The 21,101-nt window shown below is 36.6% G+C and overlaps 1 protein-coding gene across 3 annotated transcripts in view; it reads right to left on the reverse strand.

Moving 5' to 3' along the window:
* Positions 1-21,101, reverse strand: part of Syt4 (Synaptotagmin 4) — a 190,187-nt gene that overhangs the window by 91,816 nt on the left and 77,270 nt on the right. For all 3 annotated transcript variants that reach the window (XM_089094312.1, XM_089094314.1, XM_089094313.1), the window contains exon 5: positions 2,995-3,144. In XM_089094312.1, the coding sequence (XP_088950438.1) occupies positions 2,995-3,144 (150 nt within the window). The remainder of the gene's footprint in view (positions 1-2,994; positions 3,145-21,101) is intronic.

Raw genomic sequence — 21,101 nt, forward strand, 5'->3', positions numbered from 1 at the left:
TATTTATTACTAATAAAAACGTTCGTAAATAAAATTAAACAAGTTTCGAGAAAGCCATTTAACCAAATAATATGAAATTTTGTTTTAATTATTCATGTACGGTGAGCCACAATCAAAACCTGCATTAATTCAAAAACGTTCAAAAATTAAATAAAAAAAACAAGTTTTTTTAACTGAAAGTAAGGAACGACGTTAAAACTTAAAACGAACAGAAATTATTCCGTATATGAAGGGGGCTGTCCCCTCCTCAACGCCTCGCTCTTTACGCTAAAGTTTGACTTTCTCACAACTCTATTTTTTTAAACAATAAAAAAACTTTAGCGTAAAGAGCGAGGCGTTGAGGAAGGGACAGCCCCTTTCATATACGGAATAATTTCTGTTCGTTTTAAGTTTTAACGTCGTTCCTTACTTTCAGTTAAAAAAGCTTGTTTTTTTTATTTAATTCTTGTAAAAGTCTCTCACCTCCCTTCACACACCCTTATGTATTTTTTAAAGCAGTCATATAATGTTCTATAAGATCCGTCTCTGCTTTAATTTAAAAAAATAATTAATTTTTTGGCATCCCTGCTTTCAATAAAACAATTCAAGATATTATCATTTAAATATAATACTTCCTATGCCCCCCCCCCCCTGGATACCATCTTAATAGGATACCGTCTCTGCTTTAAAATAAAATAAAAATAATTAACTTATTGGCATCCCTGCTTTCAAAAGAAAATCGAGGTATTATCATTTAAATATAATACCTCCTTACCCCCCCCCCCCTCTGGATACCACCATGATAGGATACCGTCTCTGCTTTAAATTAAAAAAACACAATTAACTTTTTGGCACCCCTGCTTTCAATAAAAAAATAGAGATGTTATCATTTAAATTTAGTGCCTACCTACCCCCCCCTGGATACCACCTTGATAGGATACCGTCTCAGCTTTACATTAAAAAAAAATAATTTACTTAATAATTAACTAGGTCACAATATGGTTCAAACAAACACGCAAAATAACTTTAAACAGCTTAGTGTTCCTTGAAAAAAAATTGAGGGTATGAGTTAAGAGGTACAATGACAACAACAAAAATGTCGATGCTATTCAGATATACCTCAAACTACTGGAAAACTGAGTCATAAATTCGCAGTGGCATTCAACAAGATCCAAAGAACCTACTTAAAAGGGAGCACACACAAAAGTCAAATTAGGCCAGTAGCCTATGAGAAATTGCAAAATACCCAAGACAATGAACAAGTCCCAATGGGGGGGCCCTGGATCTATCAAAATATTTCAATGGTTTCCCAGGGAATTTGATCATTTTATTCCATCTCCTCTTTAAATGAAAAAAATAATTAACTTTTTGGCATCCCTGCTTTCAATAAAAAAAATCAAGATATTATCATTTAAATATAATACTTCCTATGCCCTCCCCCTGGATACCATCTTAATAGGATACCGTCTCTGCTTTAAAATAAAAAAATAATTAACTTATTGGCATCCCTGCTTTCCAAAGAAAATCGAGATATTATCATTTAAATATAATACCTCCCTACCCCCCCCCCTCTGGATACCACCATGATAGGATACCGTCTCTGCTTTAAATTAAAAAAACATAATTAACTTTTTGGCACCCCTGCTTTCAATAAAAAAAAACAAAGATATTATCATTTAAATTTAATACCTACCTACCTCCCCCCCCCCCTGGATACCACCTTGATAGGATACTGTCTCAGCTTTACATTAAAAAAAAAAATTTACTTAATAATTAACTAGGTCACTATATGGTTCAAACAAACACGCAAAATAACGTTAAACAGCTTAGTGTTCCTTGAAAAAAAAAATTGAGGGTATGAGTAAAGGGGTACAATGACAACAACAAAAATGTCGATGCTATTCAGATATACCTCAAACTACTGGAAAACTGAGTCATAAGTTCGCCGTGGCATTCAACAAGATCCAAAGAACCTACTTAAAAAAGAGCACACACAAAAGCCAAATTAGGCCAGTAGCCTATGAGAAATTGCAAAATACCCAAGACAATGAACAAGTCCCAATGGGGGGCCCTGGATCTATCAAATATTTCAATGGTTTCCCAGGTAATTTGATATCATTTTATTCCGTCTCCTCTTTAAATGAAAAAAAAATTATCTTTTTGGCATCTTTGCTTCCAATTAAAAAAAAATGAGGTATTTTCATTTAAAAATTATATCCCCCCCCCCTTAGGCAATAATTTACTTAAATTAATAATTTAATATTAATAATAATTAAAAATTAATAATTTAAAATCAATAAAAAAAAATTTCGGGGTGACGCATAGATTTTTGGGGAAATACACGAAAATTCAGGGATAGTGCAAGCCCTGCTTGATTTATAATCAGGAAAATCGAAATACTAAACCACACGAGAAAGAAAAGCTCCGACTTTGCGGTTGACGCAATAAAGAATTGCTGCAAACTTAATTCAAAGTCAGCCAAACGCCACCGCCTCTGCCGGCGGTGGCGCGCCTGAGGCGCGCTGGCGGCGTAGCAAAACTATAGCAGCGGTCAACCGGGCCTTTCGTTGGCAGCGTTCGGTCGATCCACCGGCGCGGTGCCGGTGTATATCTAAAACTCAATTTTAAGAGTGCAAGGTCAACTGTAAGGATTCTCTTTACTGTTGTTTTCCCGGTAAGTTTAGTTTACGCCCAAAATTCAAAGATGGTGCTTGCTGTCAATGGAAGCTTCAATGTGCAGTGTAGAAAACTCAACTATAAGGATTCTCTTTTTGTTGTTTTCTAGGTAAGTTTAGTCTATTTCCAAAGTTGAAAAATAGAACGAGCAATCAATGGAACTTCCAATGTACAGTCTAGGAAACTCAACTGCAAGGATCCTTTTTGGTTGTCAGTTTCCCGGTAAGTTCAGTCTACGTCCAAATTCAAAAACGGAACGTGCAGTCAATGGAATCTCCAATGTGCAGTCTAGAACACTAAATTGCTCAGCAACAAAAAACAGACTTTACTTTTACCTACCTCAGTTTAAAAAAGAGCTGACCCAGTTTGTTTTCGCCCTCTCCAGAAACTTTATTTGACTCATCTCCAGGAAGCTTTTGCTCTTCTAGTAGCGTTGCAGTTTCATTAAGAGGAGATTGTCTTCCATTTTTCTCATTGTCTATATGAAACCTGAAATTGATGACGTAATGTAAAAATTAAACCCTCACAGAACGTCAGTTGAGACGTAGATTATCTCAGGTGTTATTTACTCGGTTAATCCATATTTCAGTTATGCTTATTTTAATACGGTGCTTTAAAAATCATGTTACGAGCTTCAGCATCGGCTGACTGTCACAAAGACAAAGGGCCCATTGGCAAATCCTCCCAGAAGACTACCCATCATCGAGAATTGTTGAGATTTGGGATTTGACTGAAAGTGCAGTGAAATTTTGCTTCCCTTCTTGTAAGGGAGCTTGTCAATGAAACCGGATGAAACCACAGAGAACTCCCAAAGCACCCTATTGCTCAAATAATAATTACTTTGATCAGATTTTTAGCATTTTTTCTAGCAGGTAGGCTAGAATACTTTTATGTACTGTTCTTTCCCGAAATTAAAAAAAAATTCTGCTCCATTTAATCGATAAACAAAATTCGCACTTTCTGGTGACACAAGTGCACAAAACAAGAGAAGCGAAAGGGTGTTTCTAAAATCTCTAGGAAAGCAGGTGTCGGCTTTTAGTTATTCGGATTTCTTATCCAATCTTTATAAGTTATTAAATTAAAAAAAAACAGGTTTTTTCAACTGAAAGTAAGGAGCAAAATAAAACTTAAAACGAACAGAAATTATTACGTATATGAGGGTGTTCGCCCCCTAGTCAATACCTCGCTCTTTACGCTAAAGTCCGAATTTTGTTCGAATCACAGATAGCTAATCACAGATTAGAATGGATAGCTCTTTTGAAAGTACTAAAAAAACTTTAGCGTAAAGAGCAAGGTATGGACTCCTTTAAGGTACCGTATCAACTTATCTATAACATACTCATCCACTATATAGTACATAGTATATAGTATATATAGTATAATAGATGATTATGCGAGGACAAGCGGATTCAGTCCCTGTCACATTGTAGAAAACAACAAACACACAATTATGAAACGTTTGCAAAATTTGGGAGAAATATGATACTACTCTGGCAAAAACAACTCTTTTTAAACCTTAGCCTTCCTCTGCTTTGCTAACTTCCAAAATCTGTTCTCTTTTGAATGTCTCGCTTGGCAGCCAGATTCCCAAAAATGGGGTTGGCTACGACACAGGCAAGTAAACAGGAATTTTGCCAGGGGACCCAACAACAAAAAACATAGTTGATAATTCGAATTAGATGTGCTAAGAAATTTGAGAAAAATGAGATTTTTTGTTGCAACGGCTGTGAGCCCATCCCCATCCTTACATCATTGGAGTTTTTAAAGATTCGGTCACCGTATCAGAATTTTACAAGCTCAAGTTATGTGAAGTAGCCCAGTCCTAAAATATAAATCAAAGACCCATAAATCTTGTAAACAGCAGATAATCTGTTTTTCGTTTTTTGCTCTTTTTTTAACGGTTATTAATAACCAGTTGTCCGTTAAAGGAGATTTTTCTTAAGCATCCAAGATAAGACATAAAAAAAATCATATCAAAAGATTTGTTTCCCAACTATGTGAACAAGAAAAGATGCTATAAAACTATTTATTTTGACGTCCAATTATCAAGCAGTTCGTGGTAACCACTGTATAAAGATAATTAACAGTAAGTTCACCGCAGACGATTTCTGGCTCTTCATTCTCGGTGCGTATAAACAGCTCCTCCCACATACTCTTTCATTAGCGGGTTACTAATGTTATTATGTGTCAGCGGTCCAATTACACTGGAACACGTATTTTGGCAGAAACTTTTTCAAAATGCCTTTCAAATCAACTAGAAACTTCGAAACCTACTTGTAATTCCTTAAAACATCTAATTATAGCATAGCTCTGCTAATTACCGATTTTTATATATGTATTAGAAATATATTATTTTAAAATTAGTTTCTTTAAAATTTAGTGTTCCAACGTTGAAGCCATGTTTCGCGTTCAAGAGAAATCTGACTTGTCTGTCCTTGAAAAGATCTAATGTCGCTTATGTTTTTACGTTCTCCGGAGCGCTCGCACCTCGGTCCGGGTTTTTATAATGGGTGAGATAGGGAATGATCATACTGTCTATTATTTATATACTGTCGTGGTAACAAATCAAACATTTCGTGGTGACGAACTGTACGTAAGGAGCGACCCGGTTCAATAGTACCGGAAACTCTAAAAACGGAACTTTGATGCCAATAGATTTATCAAAAGAATCAAAGTTTTATGGTGATTTCAAATATGTAAGTTTCAATAAGTTTAATCTTACCCATCAAAGGTTACGAGCCTGAGTAAATTTGCTTGATTTTTGAAAAAAGCAGAAAACACCTACTAAAAGTCATAAAATCTTAATGAAAATCACACTATCAGATTCAGCGTGTCAGATAACCCTACTGTAGAAGTTTCAAGCGCCTATATGAAAAAATGTGAAATTTTGTATTTTCTGCCTTCTGCCAGAACGAAGATCACGGATACATGTTTTGTTTTTTTTTTCAGGGGTGATTTTATCAGCCCATTAGCCCTAGAATATCGTGAGAGGGCTCATTCGGACGAAAATTAATAGTTCTAGTGCTCTTTTTAGGTGACCCAAAATTGGAGGGCAATTAGGCCCCTTCCCACGCCCCTTTTTTCTCAAAATCGTCGGATCAAAATTTTGAGATTTTGCTCAGTTCAGTTGAAAGGTCGAATAACTATGCCTTTGGGGATATCATGACCCTCCCATAGCCTCTGGGGAAATATCTTTAAGTTACAAAATTTGCCTATTGTTTGCGTATAGTATTTGTTATTGGGAAGCATACATACATTTGTCGGGTGGGGGGGGAGTGGATTTTCTGCTGGTAGGACTTTTGAAGGGAATAATTTTCCATGGGGAGGAAGCTTCCGGAGGGTAGAATTTTTCGGGGGGAACTTTACGTTGGTGGAGTTTATCAGAAGTCGTTAACGAAATTCTTCTTATGTCTTGCTTTCTCTTTGTCGTCTCAATTTTACGCGTGGATATGTTAAGGGTAAAATTCCACCATTGTCCGGGTTAAATTTTCACCAGGATTGAATTATCTAGAGAATAAATCTTTGGGGAGGAGGGATTTTTCCTTGGAAGACTTTCTGTTCGTTTTAAGTTTTAATGTTGCTCCTTACTTTCAGTTGAATAAACTTTTTTTTTTTTATTTAATCCCTTAAAGGGTCAAAACATTTTTACTTGAAACATTTTGAATTTCCAAGCAAAATCCTTGTGATTAATAAGGATTAAGATAATATTAAGTTATATTTTGTTTTAAGTTTTTTTTTAATTTATTATTTGTTTTAAGTTAATATCTTCAATTAATATAATATTAAGTTGAAACCACTAGAGAATAGTAAGGGAGATGTTGAACTAAATCAAAATACACCATGTATATCCAGGTTGCCAATATGCCAAATATGCAATATTTAAGAACAGCTAAGGGTATTAAGTTTAAACTGCCATGGAATTTCGTGGGCGTACAGTGAACTAAATAAAAAAAAAACCTACGGTATGTTAATCCAGGTTGTCCAAATCTTATGTCTGCAATACCTCAGGGACAGCTAAGGATTCAGAGGTAACGATATAGCGTTGCCTATAGTAAAGGCCATACCGCTCCTAGGATTTTTTTTTCCAGGAGGCACTTGGACACCAGAGGCACGTTTTTTTCCCCTCCAATGGAAGGGGTCGTCGTATAAACTTCAAAGGGGGCTCATTCGATTCAAAATCAAGAGTTCTAGGGCCCTTTTTAAGAGTCAAAAGTGATCGGAGGGCTACTAGCCCCCCATTGCCCTTTTTTCCCAAATACGTCCGATAAAAATTTTGAGGTAGCCACTTTGTTTAAAATTGTTCAAAAATCATATAACAAAAACTTCGGGGCTGACGCAACCCCCCAGGGTCCAGGGAAAGGCGTTGTAAGTTATGCCCTGGGGGCAAATATGGTTCTTATAGAAGAGATGCTTGTATACACTTCAGAGAGGGCTTATTTGATTGGAAATTAAAATTTCTGGTTCACCATTAAGAGTCAAAAGAGATCGCAGGGCAACCACCCCCTCCCCCACACACCCTCTTTTCCCCAAATGCATCAGATAAAAATTTGAAATAGATATTTTGTTAAAAATGCTTCAAAAGTCAGGTAACAAAATTCCGATGACGACACAACTGCCAAGGGCCATGCGGCAGGTGTTATAAGTTATGCCCTGGGGGCATATACGCTTCTTATGGAAGGGATACTCGCGTAAACTTCAACGAAGGCTCATTTGATTGAAAATTGACTATTTCCTTTTTAAGAGTCAAAAGTGATCAAAGGGCAGCTAGCACCCCCCCTCCCACGATTTTTCCCCCAAATAAATCAGATAAAAATTTTGATGTAGCTATTTTGTTAAAAATAGATCAAAGATTATATAACAAAAGCTCCAGGGTCAACCCAACCCCCGTAGGCAGGTGTTGTAAGTTATGCTCTGGGGATAAATATGGTTTTTATAGAAGGAATGCTCGTATAAACTTCAGAAAGGGATCCTTTGATTGGAAATTAAAAACTATAGTTCACTCACTCAGAGTAAAAAGAGATCGGAGGGCAACTAACTCCCCCCCCACGCCCTCTTTTCCCCAAATGCAGCAGATAAAAGTTTTGAGATAGAAATTTTGTTAAAAATAGCTCAAAGGTCAGATAAAAAACTCCGATGCGGACACAGCCCCCTAGGGCCCAGGGGCAGGCGTTATAAGTTATGTCCTAGGGGTATATAAGGTTCTTATGACAGGGATGCTCGTATAAACTTCAAAGAGGGCTCATTTGATTGGAAATTGAAAGTTGTAGTTCACTTTTTAGAGTCAAAAGTGATAGGAGAGCAGCTAGCCTCCCCCCTTCCTAACGCCCTTTTCCCCCAAATGCATCAGATAAAAATTCTGATATAGCTTTTTTGTTAAAAATTGTTCAAGGGTCAGATAACGATATTTCCTGTGTCAATACAGCCCCCCAGGGCCCGGTCGCAGGCGCTGTAAGTTATGCCCTGGGGCATATATGGCTCTTATGGAATGGATGCAAGTATATACTTCAGAGAGGGTTAATTTGTTTGGAAAGTGAAAGTTCTTGTTCCCTTTTTAAGAGTCAAAAGAGGTCGGAGGGTAACAAGTCCCCCCCTTTTCCCCCAAATGTATCAGATAAAAATTATGATACATCTATTCTTTTTAAAAATAGTTAAAAAGTCAGATAACAAAAACTTTAGTGTTGGCACAACCCCCCAGGGCCTAGGGGCAGTCGTTGTGAGTTATGCCCTGGGGGGATATATGATTCTTATGGAAAGGATGCTCGTATATGCTTCAAAGAGGGCTCATTTGATTGAAGATTGAAAGTTTTAGTTTGGTTTTTAAGAGTCAAAAGAGATCCAAGGGCAACTAGCCCCCCCCATGACCTTTTTACCCCAAACCCATCCGAATAAATTTTGAGATAGAGATTTTTTTAAATAGTTTACAAATAAGATAACAAAAACCCCGGTGTCAACACGATCCCCCAGGGTTCGGGAGCAGGCGTTGTAAGTTAAGCACTGGGGTCATATATGGTTCTTATGGAAGGGAGGCTCGTATAAACTTAAGAGAGGGCTTAATTGATTGGAAACTGAAAGTTCTACTTCACTTTTTAAGAGTCTAAAGTGATCGGAGGCGTATATGGGGCATATAAAAGTGAAGTTCTTGTTTACTTTTTAAGAGTCAAAAGAGATCGGAGATATGCTCGTGTAAACTTCAGAGAGGGCTTAATGGATTGAAAATTGAAAAATCTAGTTCACTTTTTAAGAGTCTAAAGTGATCAGAGGGCGACTTCCCCCTCCCCCCTCCGTGCTCTTTTACCCGAAACTCATCCGATAGAATTTTTGAGAGTATCATTTTGTTAAAAATAGTTCAAAGGTCAGATAACAAAAAATTCGGTGTCGACAAAACCCCTAGGGCCTGGGGGTAGGCGTTGTAAATTATGCCCTGGTGGCAAATATGGTTTTTAAAGATGGGATGCGTGTATAAACTTCAGAGAGGGCTCAATTTTAGGAAATTCAAACTTCTAGTTCGCTTTTTCAGAGGTAAAAGAGATCGGAGGGCAGCTAGCCCCTGCCCTTCCCCTACCTTTTCCCCTCAAACAAATTCGATAAAAATTTTAAAATGAACATTTTGTTAAGGATAGTTCAAATATCAGATATTAAAACTCCGGGGTCGACACAACCCCCCAGGGACCGGGGACAGGCGTTGTAAGTTATACCCTGGGGGTATATATGGTTCTTATAGAAGAGATACTCGTATAAACTTCCAAGAGGACTCATTTGATTGAAAATTGAAAGTTCTAGCTCACTTTTAAAGAGTCAAAATAGGGCGAAGGGCAATTGCCCCCGGAGCCCTGGGGTAAGTGTTTTAAGTTTTGCCCCGGGACATATGAGGTTTTTATGTAAGGAGAGGTCGTATAAACTTCAGAAGCGGCTCATTTGATTTGAAATTGAAAGCTCTAGTTACCTTTTTATGATTAGAAAGGTATCGGAGGGCATCGACCCCTCCCCCCTCATACATACACCCATTTTTCCAAATGCATCCGATCGAAATTTTCAGATTGCTAGTGTGTTTGAAGTAGTGCAACGATCAGATAACAAAAACTTGGGGTTCAACATAATCCCCCACCCCCAGAGGTTACTTAAATATTTTTTCTGGGGGGGGGAGGGTTACAAAAAAAACTAAAAAGACGCATATCAAATTTTTTATACCCATTTTTGTTATGTTTTTATGAGTCTGACAAACATTTAGGAGGCGGTTCAAGGGATTTAACTATGGGCCGAACTTTTCTCTTTACTAGACTTCAGTGACCGCTGCAATCATTATTGTAAAAATGAACTTGTATGAAACTAAATTTATAAGTTGGGACCCTTATTACAAAATTAACTGGTGGAAACTGAAAGGTAAGGGTTTTTATGGTGTTCATGTAATTGTGCTGCCTGAAAAGGGTTTAATGCTGGGGGAGGATACCCTGAAAAGAGAAGAGGGATATTTTTTTTAGTTGTTCTTTCCTACTAATTGTGCAGATTTGTATCTACTGGAAAAAAATATATTTTATAAAAATCTATATTGGCTACTATATATTATAAAGAAATTTAATTGATTTTCTTGTGTTATGCTTGATTATTCGATATCAACGAACACCATGACGAACAAGACAGACTAGAACCATGTCTGGCATTGATTTTAAGTTCCCTGAACATGTAATTTTGGGAACGTGTCACATAATCTAAACTCCAGGGAAAGGGATAGACTGTTATAAACTTGGAAGCAACTATTCAGAAGACAAAAGGGCATTTAAAATTGCTAGTAAACAAGTTTTGAACAACAACTTTTTCCTATTTTAGGGTAAGATTTATTTTAGGTCGTACCTGAGAACAGAGAAGAGCTGGAGATGCCCCACTAGCTGTTAGAGTTGCTCAAATGAAAAATCACTGATTATGGGGTTGAAACATCGAAGCTAAAGAACTACAATTAAAGCCTTTATTGTCGGTTAAAAGATTATCTGACCCCTTAAGATAATTTCGGGCCAAAACTTATGGAAGTTTGAACTCAGACAAAGAAAGAGCTCTGACAAAGAAAAGCAAAAACGGTGTCAATTAGAACTAAATTCACAAGAAGTGACAGCAAAAAAAAAAAACGGAGGGGCATGGACAAAAACCCTGTGACTCAAAAGTGTTTTGGTCTTTTTAGTGGCTTAAATTTTTCATACGGAAAAAAATAGAGCCAAACAGGTTTTAAAAAGGCGAGGCTACCCGGCTTTCTTTACAGCCATATGAAAAAGGAATAATGTTGTGGCTTATGAGAATACGTTACAAACATATACCAATTAAGCTGAAGAAAGTTCTTACAATTCAACTATAAAAAAAAGTTGCTTCTCTTTTCCTCTTTTTTAGGAAGGAAATTTGTTTAGGCAGGAAATATTTAATGAATAGTGATACCAATCACAATTTTTGGAGATTCCCCATGTGTTGCCTGTAATTCCATGGCTATGTAATTTCGTTTGGAGAGTGTTGCCCCAGCTATGCACTTTAAAGATCAAGACCAGATCAAACTATGTGGGGGATAGAAATTAATATCATCATTATGATATCAACAGCATATGGTGCTTGACACTTATGGCTAACCTTTATCACAAACCTATATGTAAGATCTAGCATCCGGTATATAAAGGGTCCCAGCATTAAGGTGTTTACTATTTTACAACTGTCTACAATCTCACAGTCGCCTTTCCTATTATTGTTGATTCTTAAATGTTAAATGTGGCATATAAGACAAGGTATTAAAAAGAATAGTCTTAAAAGAAAACAAAATTAATTCAAAAAGCAAATGCACAAAAAAGTCAATTTCTTTAATATTAAATTTTAAATATTAACAATTAATATTAACAATGTCTTTAATATTAACAGTTCGTGGTAACGAACTGTAAGTAAAGAGTGATACGGCTCAATAGTATTCGAAACTGTAAAAAACAGAATTTTGATATCAACAGAGATATCAGAAGAATTGGCTTAATTCTTTCGATATATTCTTTTGATAATAGTGTTTCGTATCAAAAGCTACGATCCTGAGAAAATTTGCCTAATTTTCGAAAAAGGGGGAAACACCCCCACACCATCAGATTCAACGTATCTGAAAACCCAGATGTATAATTTTCAAGTTTCCAACTTCAAAAATGTGGAATTTTGTATCTTTGGCTGAAGAAAGATCACGGATCCCTCCCACCCACCTTTTTCCCAAAATTCATCTGATCAAAGTTCTGAGATAGTAATTTTGTTCAGTATAGTTGAAAAGCCAAATAACTATGTTTTGAGGATAACATAACCCCCACAGTACATGGGGAAAGGTTTGTAAGTCAGGAAGTTTTCCCATTGTTTACATATACATGTAGTATTTGTAGTATTTATTTATAGTATGTATTTATGTGTTATGTATTTATAGTATGTGTATTATGTGTTTATAGTATGTTTGTAGTATAGTATGTATTTATGTAGTATTTCTTATTGGGAAGTATACAGACATTTTTCGAGAAGGAGGAGAATTTTGTTCTGGGGAGTATTTTCTACTGGGATAATTTTCCGTGGGGAGGGAAGTTCCCGGGGGTGAAATTTCCAAGGGAAATTTTACACTGGATGAATTTGCCAAGATTCATATACAAGATTTTTTTTTTGTGTCTGTCTTTCTATTTTCCAACTCAATTTGACATGTAGAGATATTAAGCGGAATTGTCCGGGGGAAATATTTACCGGGTTGGAATTGTCTAGAGTATCTCTCCGTAAAATATTACATATTTTATGGGTTATTGTGAAGTGTACAGATATTTTTTTCCAAGGAAGTCTTTTCAGTGTGGGAGCGGTTATTTTATGCGGAGATATTTCACATTGGTGAACCCTGGAGGTGAACTGTCCAGAGGAAATTTTACACGGGCGGAAACTTTGCCAAATTTAATATTCTAATTCCATTTTAGTTTTTCATGTGCCGTGAGCCAAATTAGAATCTGCTTTAGTTGAGAAAGGTTCAGAAATTAAATATAAAAGGTATTTTTTTAACTGAAAATAAGGAGTGACGTTAAAGCTTAAAACGAACAGAAATTATTCCGTATATGAAAGGGGCTGTCCCCGCCTCAATATCTCGCTCTTTGTGCTAAAGTTTGACTCTCTGTAACAATTCTACTTTTTAAAGTAATAAAAACTTTAGCGTAAAGAGCGAGGTATTGACGAAGGTTTTTAAATTTTAAGTTTTAATGTCAGTCCTTACCTTCAGTTTTAAAAAACTTGTTTTTTTATGCTTAATCTACGTAAGAGAGCGGTCTTGAATAGCGACAGACTCTGTAATGTCAATCAAAATTTACAGTTAAGAGATCTTTGTCATGGACGTTAAGAGACGTGGAAGGCTTTGATTTTTACTCCGGTTACTTTGTACTGTGGGCTGGAATATTTGAGAAATTTCGGACTGCTTTAGTCAATACAGTACTTTGTCTATCTTAGAGCGAAGAACATAACAAGTAAGCATTGGAGCCAACGGAGGAAGGGTGTCAGGGAGTGCAATTGATCCCCCTGGATTTCGAAAATAACCCTTTTTTATCTCACAAGAAAAATCGAAATAAATTGAAAAAGTCCCCTCTCAAAAAAGTTGAAAAGATGTATTTTTTTCAGAAAATGTACTTCATTTTTAATTTTATGTTTTAAAAATGCACTAGATATGGTAATTTTCTTTTCGAATGACCTCTTAAACGTCCTATGATGTTTTAGTACCCACTAGTGGCGAAGGAAAAAAAGAAAAAGAGAGACAAGAAAATGAGCTGCCTTTCGTTTGGCACTAGACGGGCCGCCGAAAGCTACACTCTTTGGTAATCTACAATTTTTCATCCATATAATGTCACCTAGCCATTTCCAGTTTCCCATGAATTGCAAATTCCTCTTAAATCCTTTCTTGTGACCTCTTCGCACTCCATGAAACTGCTTTTCAACTGGCAATAATTTCGTAATGCTGTTGAGACATCATAACCTAATTTTTAAATATATTTTGAGCTTTTATGTGTATTTGGATTTGTTTTAAATAAAGTAAGCGCACATGCCGGTTACAAATGGCTCTACGGGCAGGTTATCAGATACTTATTCAAAGTATAGTGTAGTTTGTTTTTCATTTATTTTATTAACTTTACTTTTGGTAGCAGGCTGAAAAAAATACTTAAGGTGAAATATAAGATATATGTTTAACTTTTTGCGATTCTTCCTGGATTTAGCGCAACTTTCCTTTAATTCGTCAGTTTGAGGTTTGACGCATTCACTGTTTCCTATGCAAAAAAGTGATTCTCCATGCTTCTCAAGATTGGAAATCAAACTCAAAACGAGCAGAAATTAATCTGAGTAGGGTTCTAAACCCTATGCTTTCTAAAATCCACAATATAATTTTTACTTTACTGAAAAAAATTCAAATAAATTTACTGAAAAACATTTGCATTGTAAGTATTAAACATATGCTAATATTTGTTCCTTAAAATATTAATTAATTTTTGATTTCTTACAAGTTATAAGAGAAAACATCTAAAAGAATTTTTTTCAGTAAAGTAAAAATTATATTCTGGCTTTTATAAATCATAGGGCTTAGAACCCTTCACAGATTAAAATTTTTACTCGTTTTGGGTTTGGCTTATTTTAATTTCTGTTCGTTTTGGGTTTCATTTATATATTAATACTAATTTACGTTAGTTGTATGCTTGGTAGATTATTTGATTCTATTTTTGTTCATTTTTGGTTTAATGGAGTTCTTTCCTTTTTTTTATAAACGTATTTTGTGCAAAAAGTTTTTGATTAATTTCTGTTCGTTTTATATTGACATAGTCTTTTTTAGGGAGACAGACTGAGCCTCTTCCGAAGTTAAACAGCCATCCCTTTCATGAAAACCTTTAATACCCCCTGGGCATAACTTAAAACCCTTGTCCCTAATCTCTGGGGTTTGTTTCAACCCCCAAAACCTTGTTATATGATATTTAGACTATTTTGAATAGAATGGCTGTCTCAAAATCTCTATTAGACACATTTCGGGACAATAAAACATGTATGTAGGGGTGAGAGGGTAGCTGCCTTCTGGTCCCTATGACTCTTAAAAGGAGCACTAGAGCGTATGATTACCAATCCAGTGAGCCCCCCCTTTGAAGTTTATATGACCACAATTTCTTTAAAAACCCTATATGTTCCCAGGGCATAACTTACACCCCTTGCCCTGAGGAATTGGGGGGATTTGTTATCCTCAAAGACATAATTTCCAGACCTTTCTGATAGGCTTAATAAAAATGGCTATATCAAAATTTTGATTGGAAGTGTTTGGGGAAATGATAGGTGCGGAGGGAGACACCTGCCCTCTGATCACATTCGACTAATAAAAAACGTCAGTAGTCCTCTCAATATCCAATCGAATGAGCACTTTTTGAAGTTTCTGCGACAAAACTTTTTATAAAAACGTTATATGCCCAAGGGCATAACTTACGACCCTTATCATGAAGGCTATGGGGGGAGGGTTGTTATCCTCAAAGACATAATTTCCAGACCTTTCAACTACGTTGAACAAAATGGCCATATCAAAATGTTGATCGGAAATCTTCGGGAAATGATGGGCGTTGGGGGGGCCTATTCCCCTCTGATTACATTTGAATATTAAAAAGGCCAATAGCCCTCTCAATTTTCAATCGAAAGAGTCCTTTTTTTTAGTTTTTACGACAACACCTTCTATATGACATTATATGCCCCCAAGGCATCACTAACAACCTTAGCCCTGGGGGTTTTCATAATCGAAAACGTAATTTCCTGACCCTTCAACTACGTTCAACAAAAACTTTCCCAACAAATGGGAAATGATGGGCGTTGGGGGGGGCTATTCTCCCTCTGATTACTTTTGACTATTAAAAAGGGCAATAACCCTCTCAATTTCCAATCGAAAGAGCCCTTTTTGTAGTTTTTACGACAACACTTTCTATATGACACTATATGCCACCAGAGAATCACTAACAACCTAAGACCTGAGGGTTTTCATGATCAAAAACATAATTTTTGGGTCCTTCAACTACTTTCAGCAAAATTGCTATTGCGAAATATTGATCGGAAGTGTTTGGGGAAATGATGGGTATGCGGGGGGGGGGGGGGTATTAACCCTCCGATTGCTTTTTACTATTAATAAGGGCACTAGCCCTATCAACTCCTAATTGAATGAGTCATTTTTTAAGTTTTTACGACACAGCTGTCAAAGACCTAATTTCCAGAACTTTCAACTACGTTGAACAAAATTTCTATCTCCAAATTTTGATTGCATGTTTTTGGGGAAATGGTAGGCTTGAGAGGGGCGTTATTTGCCCTCCAATCACTTTCGAGTATTAAATACGGCACTAGCGCTTTCAATTTGCAATGAAATGAGCCCTTTTTAAAGTTTCTACGACAACACTGTCTATAAAACCTTATATGCCCCCAGGGCACAACTTATAACCTTAGTGCTGAATGCTCTGAGGGGAGTGCCATCCTTAAAGGCTTAATTTCCAGAACTTTTACCTACGTTGAACAAAATGGTTATCTCATAATTTTGATTGGATGTGTTTGGGGAAATGATGGGCGTGAGAGGGGGGTTAGTTGCCCTCCAATCACTTTAAACAATTAAAAAGGGCACCAGCCCTTCCGATTTCCAATCGAATTAGCCCTTTTTGAAGTCTCTACGAAAACAATTTCTATAAAAAATTATATGCCCCCAGGGCATAACTTAAAATGCTTGCCCTGGGGGGTTCGGGGGGTTCGTCATCATCAAAATAATAATTTCCAGAACTTTCAACTACGTTGAACAAATGGCTATCTCAGATTTTTAATTGAATCTGTTTGGGGAAATAGTAGGGGTGAGAGGGGGGTTAGTTGCTCTCCATTCACTTTCGACTATTAAAAAGGGCACTAGCCCTTTCAATTTCCAATTGAATGAGCCCCTTTTGAAGTTTATACGAAAACACTTCCTATAAAAACCTTATATGCCCCCAGGGTATAACTTACAACCCTTGCCCTGAGGGCTCTGAGGGGTTGTCATCCTAAACGACCTAATTTCCAGAACTTTTAACTACGTTGAACAAAATGAATATCTCAAAATTTTGATTGGATGTGTGGGAAAGGTGGGCGTGAGAGGGGGGCTAGTTGCCCTCTAATTACTTTCAGCTATTAAAAAGGGCACTAGCCCTTTTAATTTTCAATCGAATATGCCCTTTTTGAAGTTTTACGACAACACTTTCTATAAGAACCTCATATGCCCCCAGGGCATAACTTACAACCCTTGTTCTGAGGGCTCTGAGGGGGTTGTCATCCTCAAAGACATAATTTCCGGAACTTTCAACTATGTTGAAAAAAATAGCATCAAATTTTTGATTGTATGTGTTTGGGAAAATGGTGGGCGTGAGAAGGGGGTTAGTTGCTCTCCAATTATTTTCGACTATTGAAAAGGCCACTAGCCATTTTAATTTCGAATAGAATAAGCCCTTTTTGAAGTTTCTACGATAACACTTTCTATAAAAACCTTATATGCCCCCAAGGCATAACTTACAACCCTTGCTCTTAGGGTTTTTTTTTGGGGGGGGGAAGGGGTTGCCATCTTTAAAAACCTAATTTCCAAAACTTTCAACTACGTTGAACAAAATGGCTATCTAAAAATTTTGATTGTATTTGTTTGAGGAAAAGGTGGGCGTGGGAGGGGGGTTAGATGCCCTCCAATCACTTTTGACTATTAAAAAGAGCACTAGCTCTTGGAATTTCCTATCGAATGCGCCCTTTTTCAAGTTTCTACGGCAAAGCTTTCAATAAAAACCTTATATGCCCCCAGGGTAAAACTTATAACCTCTGCCCTGAAAGCTCTGATGGGGTTATCATCCTCAAAGACCTAATTTCAAGAACTTTAATTGTGTTGAACAAAATGACTATCTCAAAATTTTGATTGGATGTGTTTGTGGAAAAGCTGGGGGTGAGAGGGGAATTAGTTGCCCTCCAATCACTTTCGACTATTAAAAAGAGCACTATGCCTTTGAATTTCCAATTGAATGAGCATTTTTTGAAGTTTTTACGACAACGCTTTCTATACAAATCTTATATGCCCCCAGGGCATAACTTACAACCCTTGCCCTGAGGGCTGTGGGGGAGTGTCCTTCTAAAAACATAATTTCTATGTTGAAATCAACTACGCTGAACAAAATGACTATCCCAAAAATTTTATTGGATATGTTTGGGAAAATGGTGGGCATGGAAGGGGTTTTAGTGGCCTTCCAATCACTTTCGACTATTGAAAAGGGCACTAGCCACTTCAATTTCCAATCGAATGAGTCCTTTTCGAAGTTTCTATGACAACTTCTTCGATACGAAGTGCGCTGGTCTAGATCAACAACAAGAATAATACATTGTGCCAACATCATTCTTTACTCAGTCAGCGCGATTGCGCTGCCTATGATTGTTATATTAGCTTTAATCTTAGATTTCAGCTTTAATAGATCCTTCTCTGATAATCAGTTTATGAAATTATCATTTCTGACAGTTCAGAAAATGCTCCCCACAAGTCATATTTAATAATGTTAATTACTACTTTCCGTCCTGTAAATGTAAATGCACCCAAGGAATTTATATAAATATTTTCACTTTTATAACTCTAATAAATCAAATAATATTAACATTTTGATTACTAAATATCAGTATATGTATATTAAACTGACAATGCACGTTCATTTGAATTTTTTCAGTGAGTGCAAATTTTGTTCTGGCCTTGTGAAGGCATAGGGGTTTTGCGCACAACTTATGTTAATTTCTGCTCGTTTTGAGTTTGACTCTGTTATTTATTGTAATTTCTGTTCGTTTTGGGTTTCATTTATTTATCGATGTGGATTTGTGATAGTTTCACGCTTGGTAGATTATTTGATTTCATTTTTACTCATTTTTTATTTAATGGAGTTCTTTACTTTTCTTTGAGAAACTTATTTTGTGGAAATTTTTTTTTTAATTAATTTCTTTTCGTTTTATATTGCCATAGTCTTTTCAGGGAAAAAGAAAATTAATAATTTAAATGTTTTCGTTTTTTAAGACTTTATAGTTTGGCCTGCTATTTGTATGCTGGAGAAAACTTTTCAGCAATTTTTAACAGTATACACCCTTTTAAAAATCTGGACACAATTTATTCTCATACCTCCTCTAGCTGACCTGAAATGGAAAACTTGATACCATTCGCAAAAAAATCTATTTACTTTCTTTGATAGCTTGGATACACTTACGCTATTTTGATTTGGTTAGATTTTAAGAACAGAAGTAGCCTCGAAAGTTTAAACATAATACCCTCAGTCATCCTTGGGATAATGCTCAGATGCCTTATTGGAAATTAGCATTAACACAGTGCATTTTGATTTAATCTTAAGGCAACATTTACTTTTTAAACATAATGGGAGGGTGGGCGTGGGAGGGTGGGAGTGGAAGGGGGATTAGTTGCCCTCCAATCACTTTCGACTGTTAAAAAGGGCATCAGCCCTTTTCTATTTTGAATCGAATGAGCACTTTCCCCCGACAACTCCTTCGATACTAAGTGGCATGGTCTAAACAACAACAACAACAAAAAATAATACATTATACCCACATCGATCTTTACTATAAAAATTTCAAGCCTTCCTATCACTTTCGACTACTAAAAAGGGCACTAGGCCTTTCGATTTCCAATCGAATAAGCCCTTTTGGAAACGACAACGCTTTCTATAAACACCTTATATGCCCCCAGGGCATAAGTTACACCCCTTACCCTAAGGTCTGTTAGGGTGGTTGTTATCCTCTAAGACCGAATTTCCAGTACTTTCAACTAAGTTAAACAAATGACTATCTCAAAATTTTGATTGGATGTGTTTGGGGAAATGGTGGGCGTGAGAGGGGCGATAGTCGCTCTCCAATCGCTTTCAACTTTTAAATATGGCCTTAGCCCTTTCAATTTCCAATCAAATGAGCCCTTTTGAAGTTTCCACGACTAAACTTTCAATAAAATCTTATATGCCCCCAGGGCATAACTTACAAGTCTTGCCCTGAGTGCTGGGGGAGGTCATTCTCAAAGACCTAATTTCCAGAACTTTCTACTACGTTGAACAAAATAGCTATCTGAAAATTTTTATTGGATGTGTTTGGAGGAATGGTGGTTTTGAGAGGGGGGTTAGATATCCTCCAATCACTTTCGACTATTAAAAAGGGCACTAGCCCTCTCAATTTCCAATTAAATGAGCCCTTTGTGAAGTTTTACGACAACTCTATCTATAAAAACCTTATATGCCCCCAGGGCAGAACTTACAACCTTTGCCATTGGGGCTCTGGGGGGTTTGTCATCCTTAAATACATAATCTCGAGAACTTTCAACTACGTTGAACAAAACGTCTATCTCTAATCTTTGATTGAATGTTTTTGGGGAAATGGTGGGCGTAAGAGGGGGTTAATTACTCTCCACTCACTTTCGACTATTAAAAAGGGCAATTTCAATTTCCAATCAAATGAGCCCTTTTTGAAATTCCTATAACAACTTTCTATATAAACTTTATATGCCCCCAGGGCATAAATTACAACCCTTGCACTGAGGGCTCTGAGGGGGTTACCATCCTAAAATACCTAATTTCAAGAACTTTTAACTACGTAGAACAAAAAGGATATCTCAAAATTTTGATTGGATGTGTTTAGGAAAATGGTGAGCGTGAGGGGGGTGTTAGTCGTTCTCCAATCACATTCCACTATTAAAAAAGGAACTAACCCTTTCAATTTCCAATTGAATGACCTATTTTGAGGTTTCTACGCTTCCAATAAAACCTTACATGCTCCCAGGGCATAACTTACAACCCTTGCCCTGAGGGCTGTGGGGGGGGGAGGGGTTGTCATCCTTAAAGATCTAAAATCTAAAACTTTCAACTACGTTGAATAAAATGGCTATCTAAAATATTGATTGAATGTGTTTGGGGAAAAGATGGGCGTGAGAGGGGTTTAGTTGCCCTTAAATCACTTTCGACTATTAAAAAGGGCACTAGCCCTTTGAATTTCCGATCGAATGAGCCCTTTTTCAAGTTTCTACGACAAAGATTTCAATAAAACTTATATGCCCCAGGAAATAACTTATAACCCTTGCCACTGAAGACTGTGGGGGGACTGTCTTGCTCAAAGGTAAAGGTTCCTGAACTTTGAACTGCGTGAAACAAAATGGCTATCTCAAAATATTTATTGGATGTGTTTGGGGAAATAAAGGGCGTCGAAGGGGTGTTAGTTGCTTTCCAATCACTTTCGACTAATAAAAAGGGCACTAGCCATTTCAATTTCTAATCCAATTTCTAAGCCCTTTTTGAAGTTTCTACGACAACGCGTTCTATAAAAACCTTATATGCCCCCATATGTTCCATATTTTCTATCATTATATGCCCCCAGAAACATATTTTCTATCAGGAAATCAACTACGCTGAACA

The sequence above is a fragment of the Artemia sp. Qi Xiang Cuo genome, chromosome 9, assembly GCF_049724085.1.
Source record: "Artemia sp. Qi Xiang Cuo chromosome 9, ASM4972408v1, whole genome shotgun sequence".
Taxonomy (NCBI): domain Eukaryota; kingdom Metazoa; phylum Arthropoda; class Branchiopoda; order Anostraca; family Artemiidae; genus Artemia; species Artemia sp. Qi Xiang Cuo.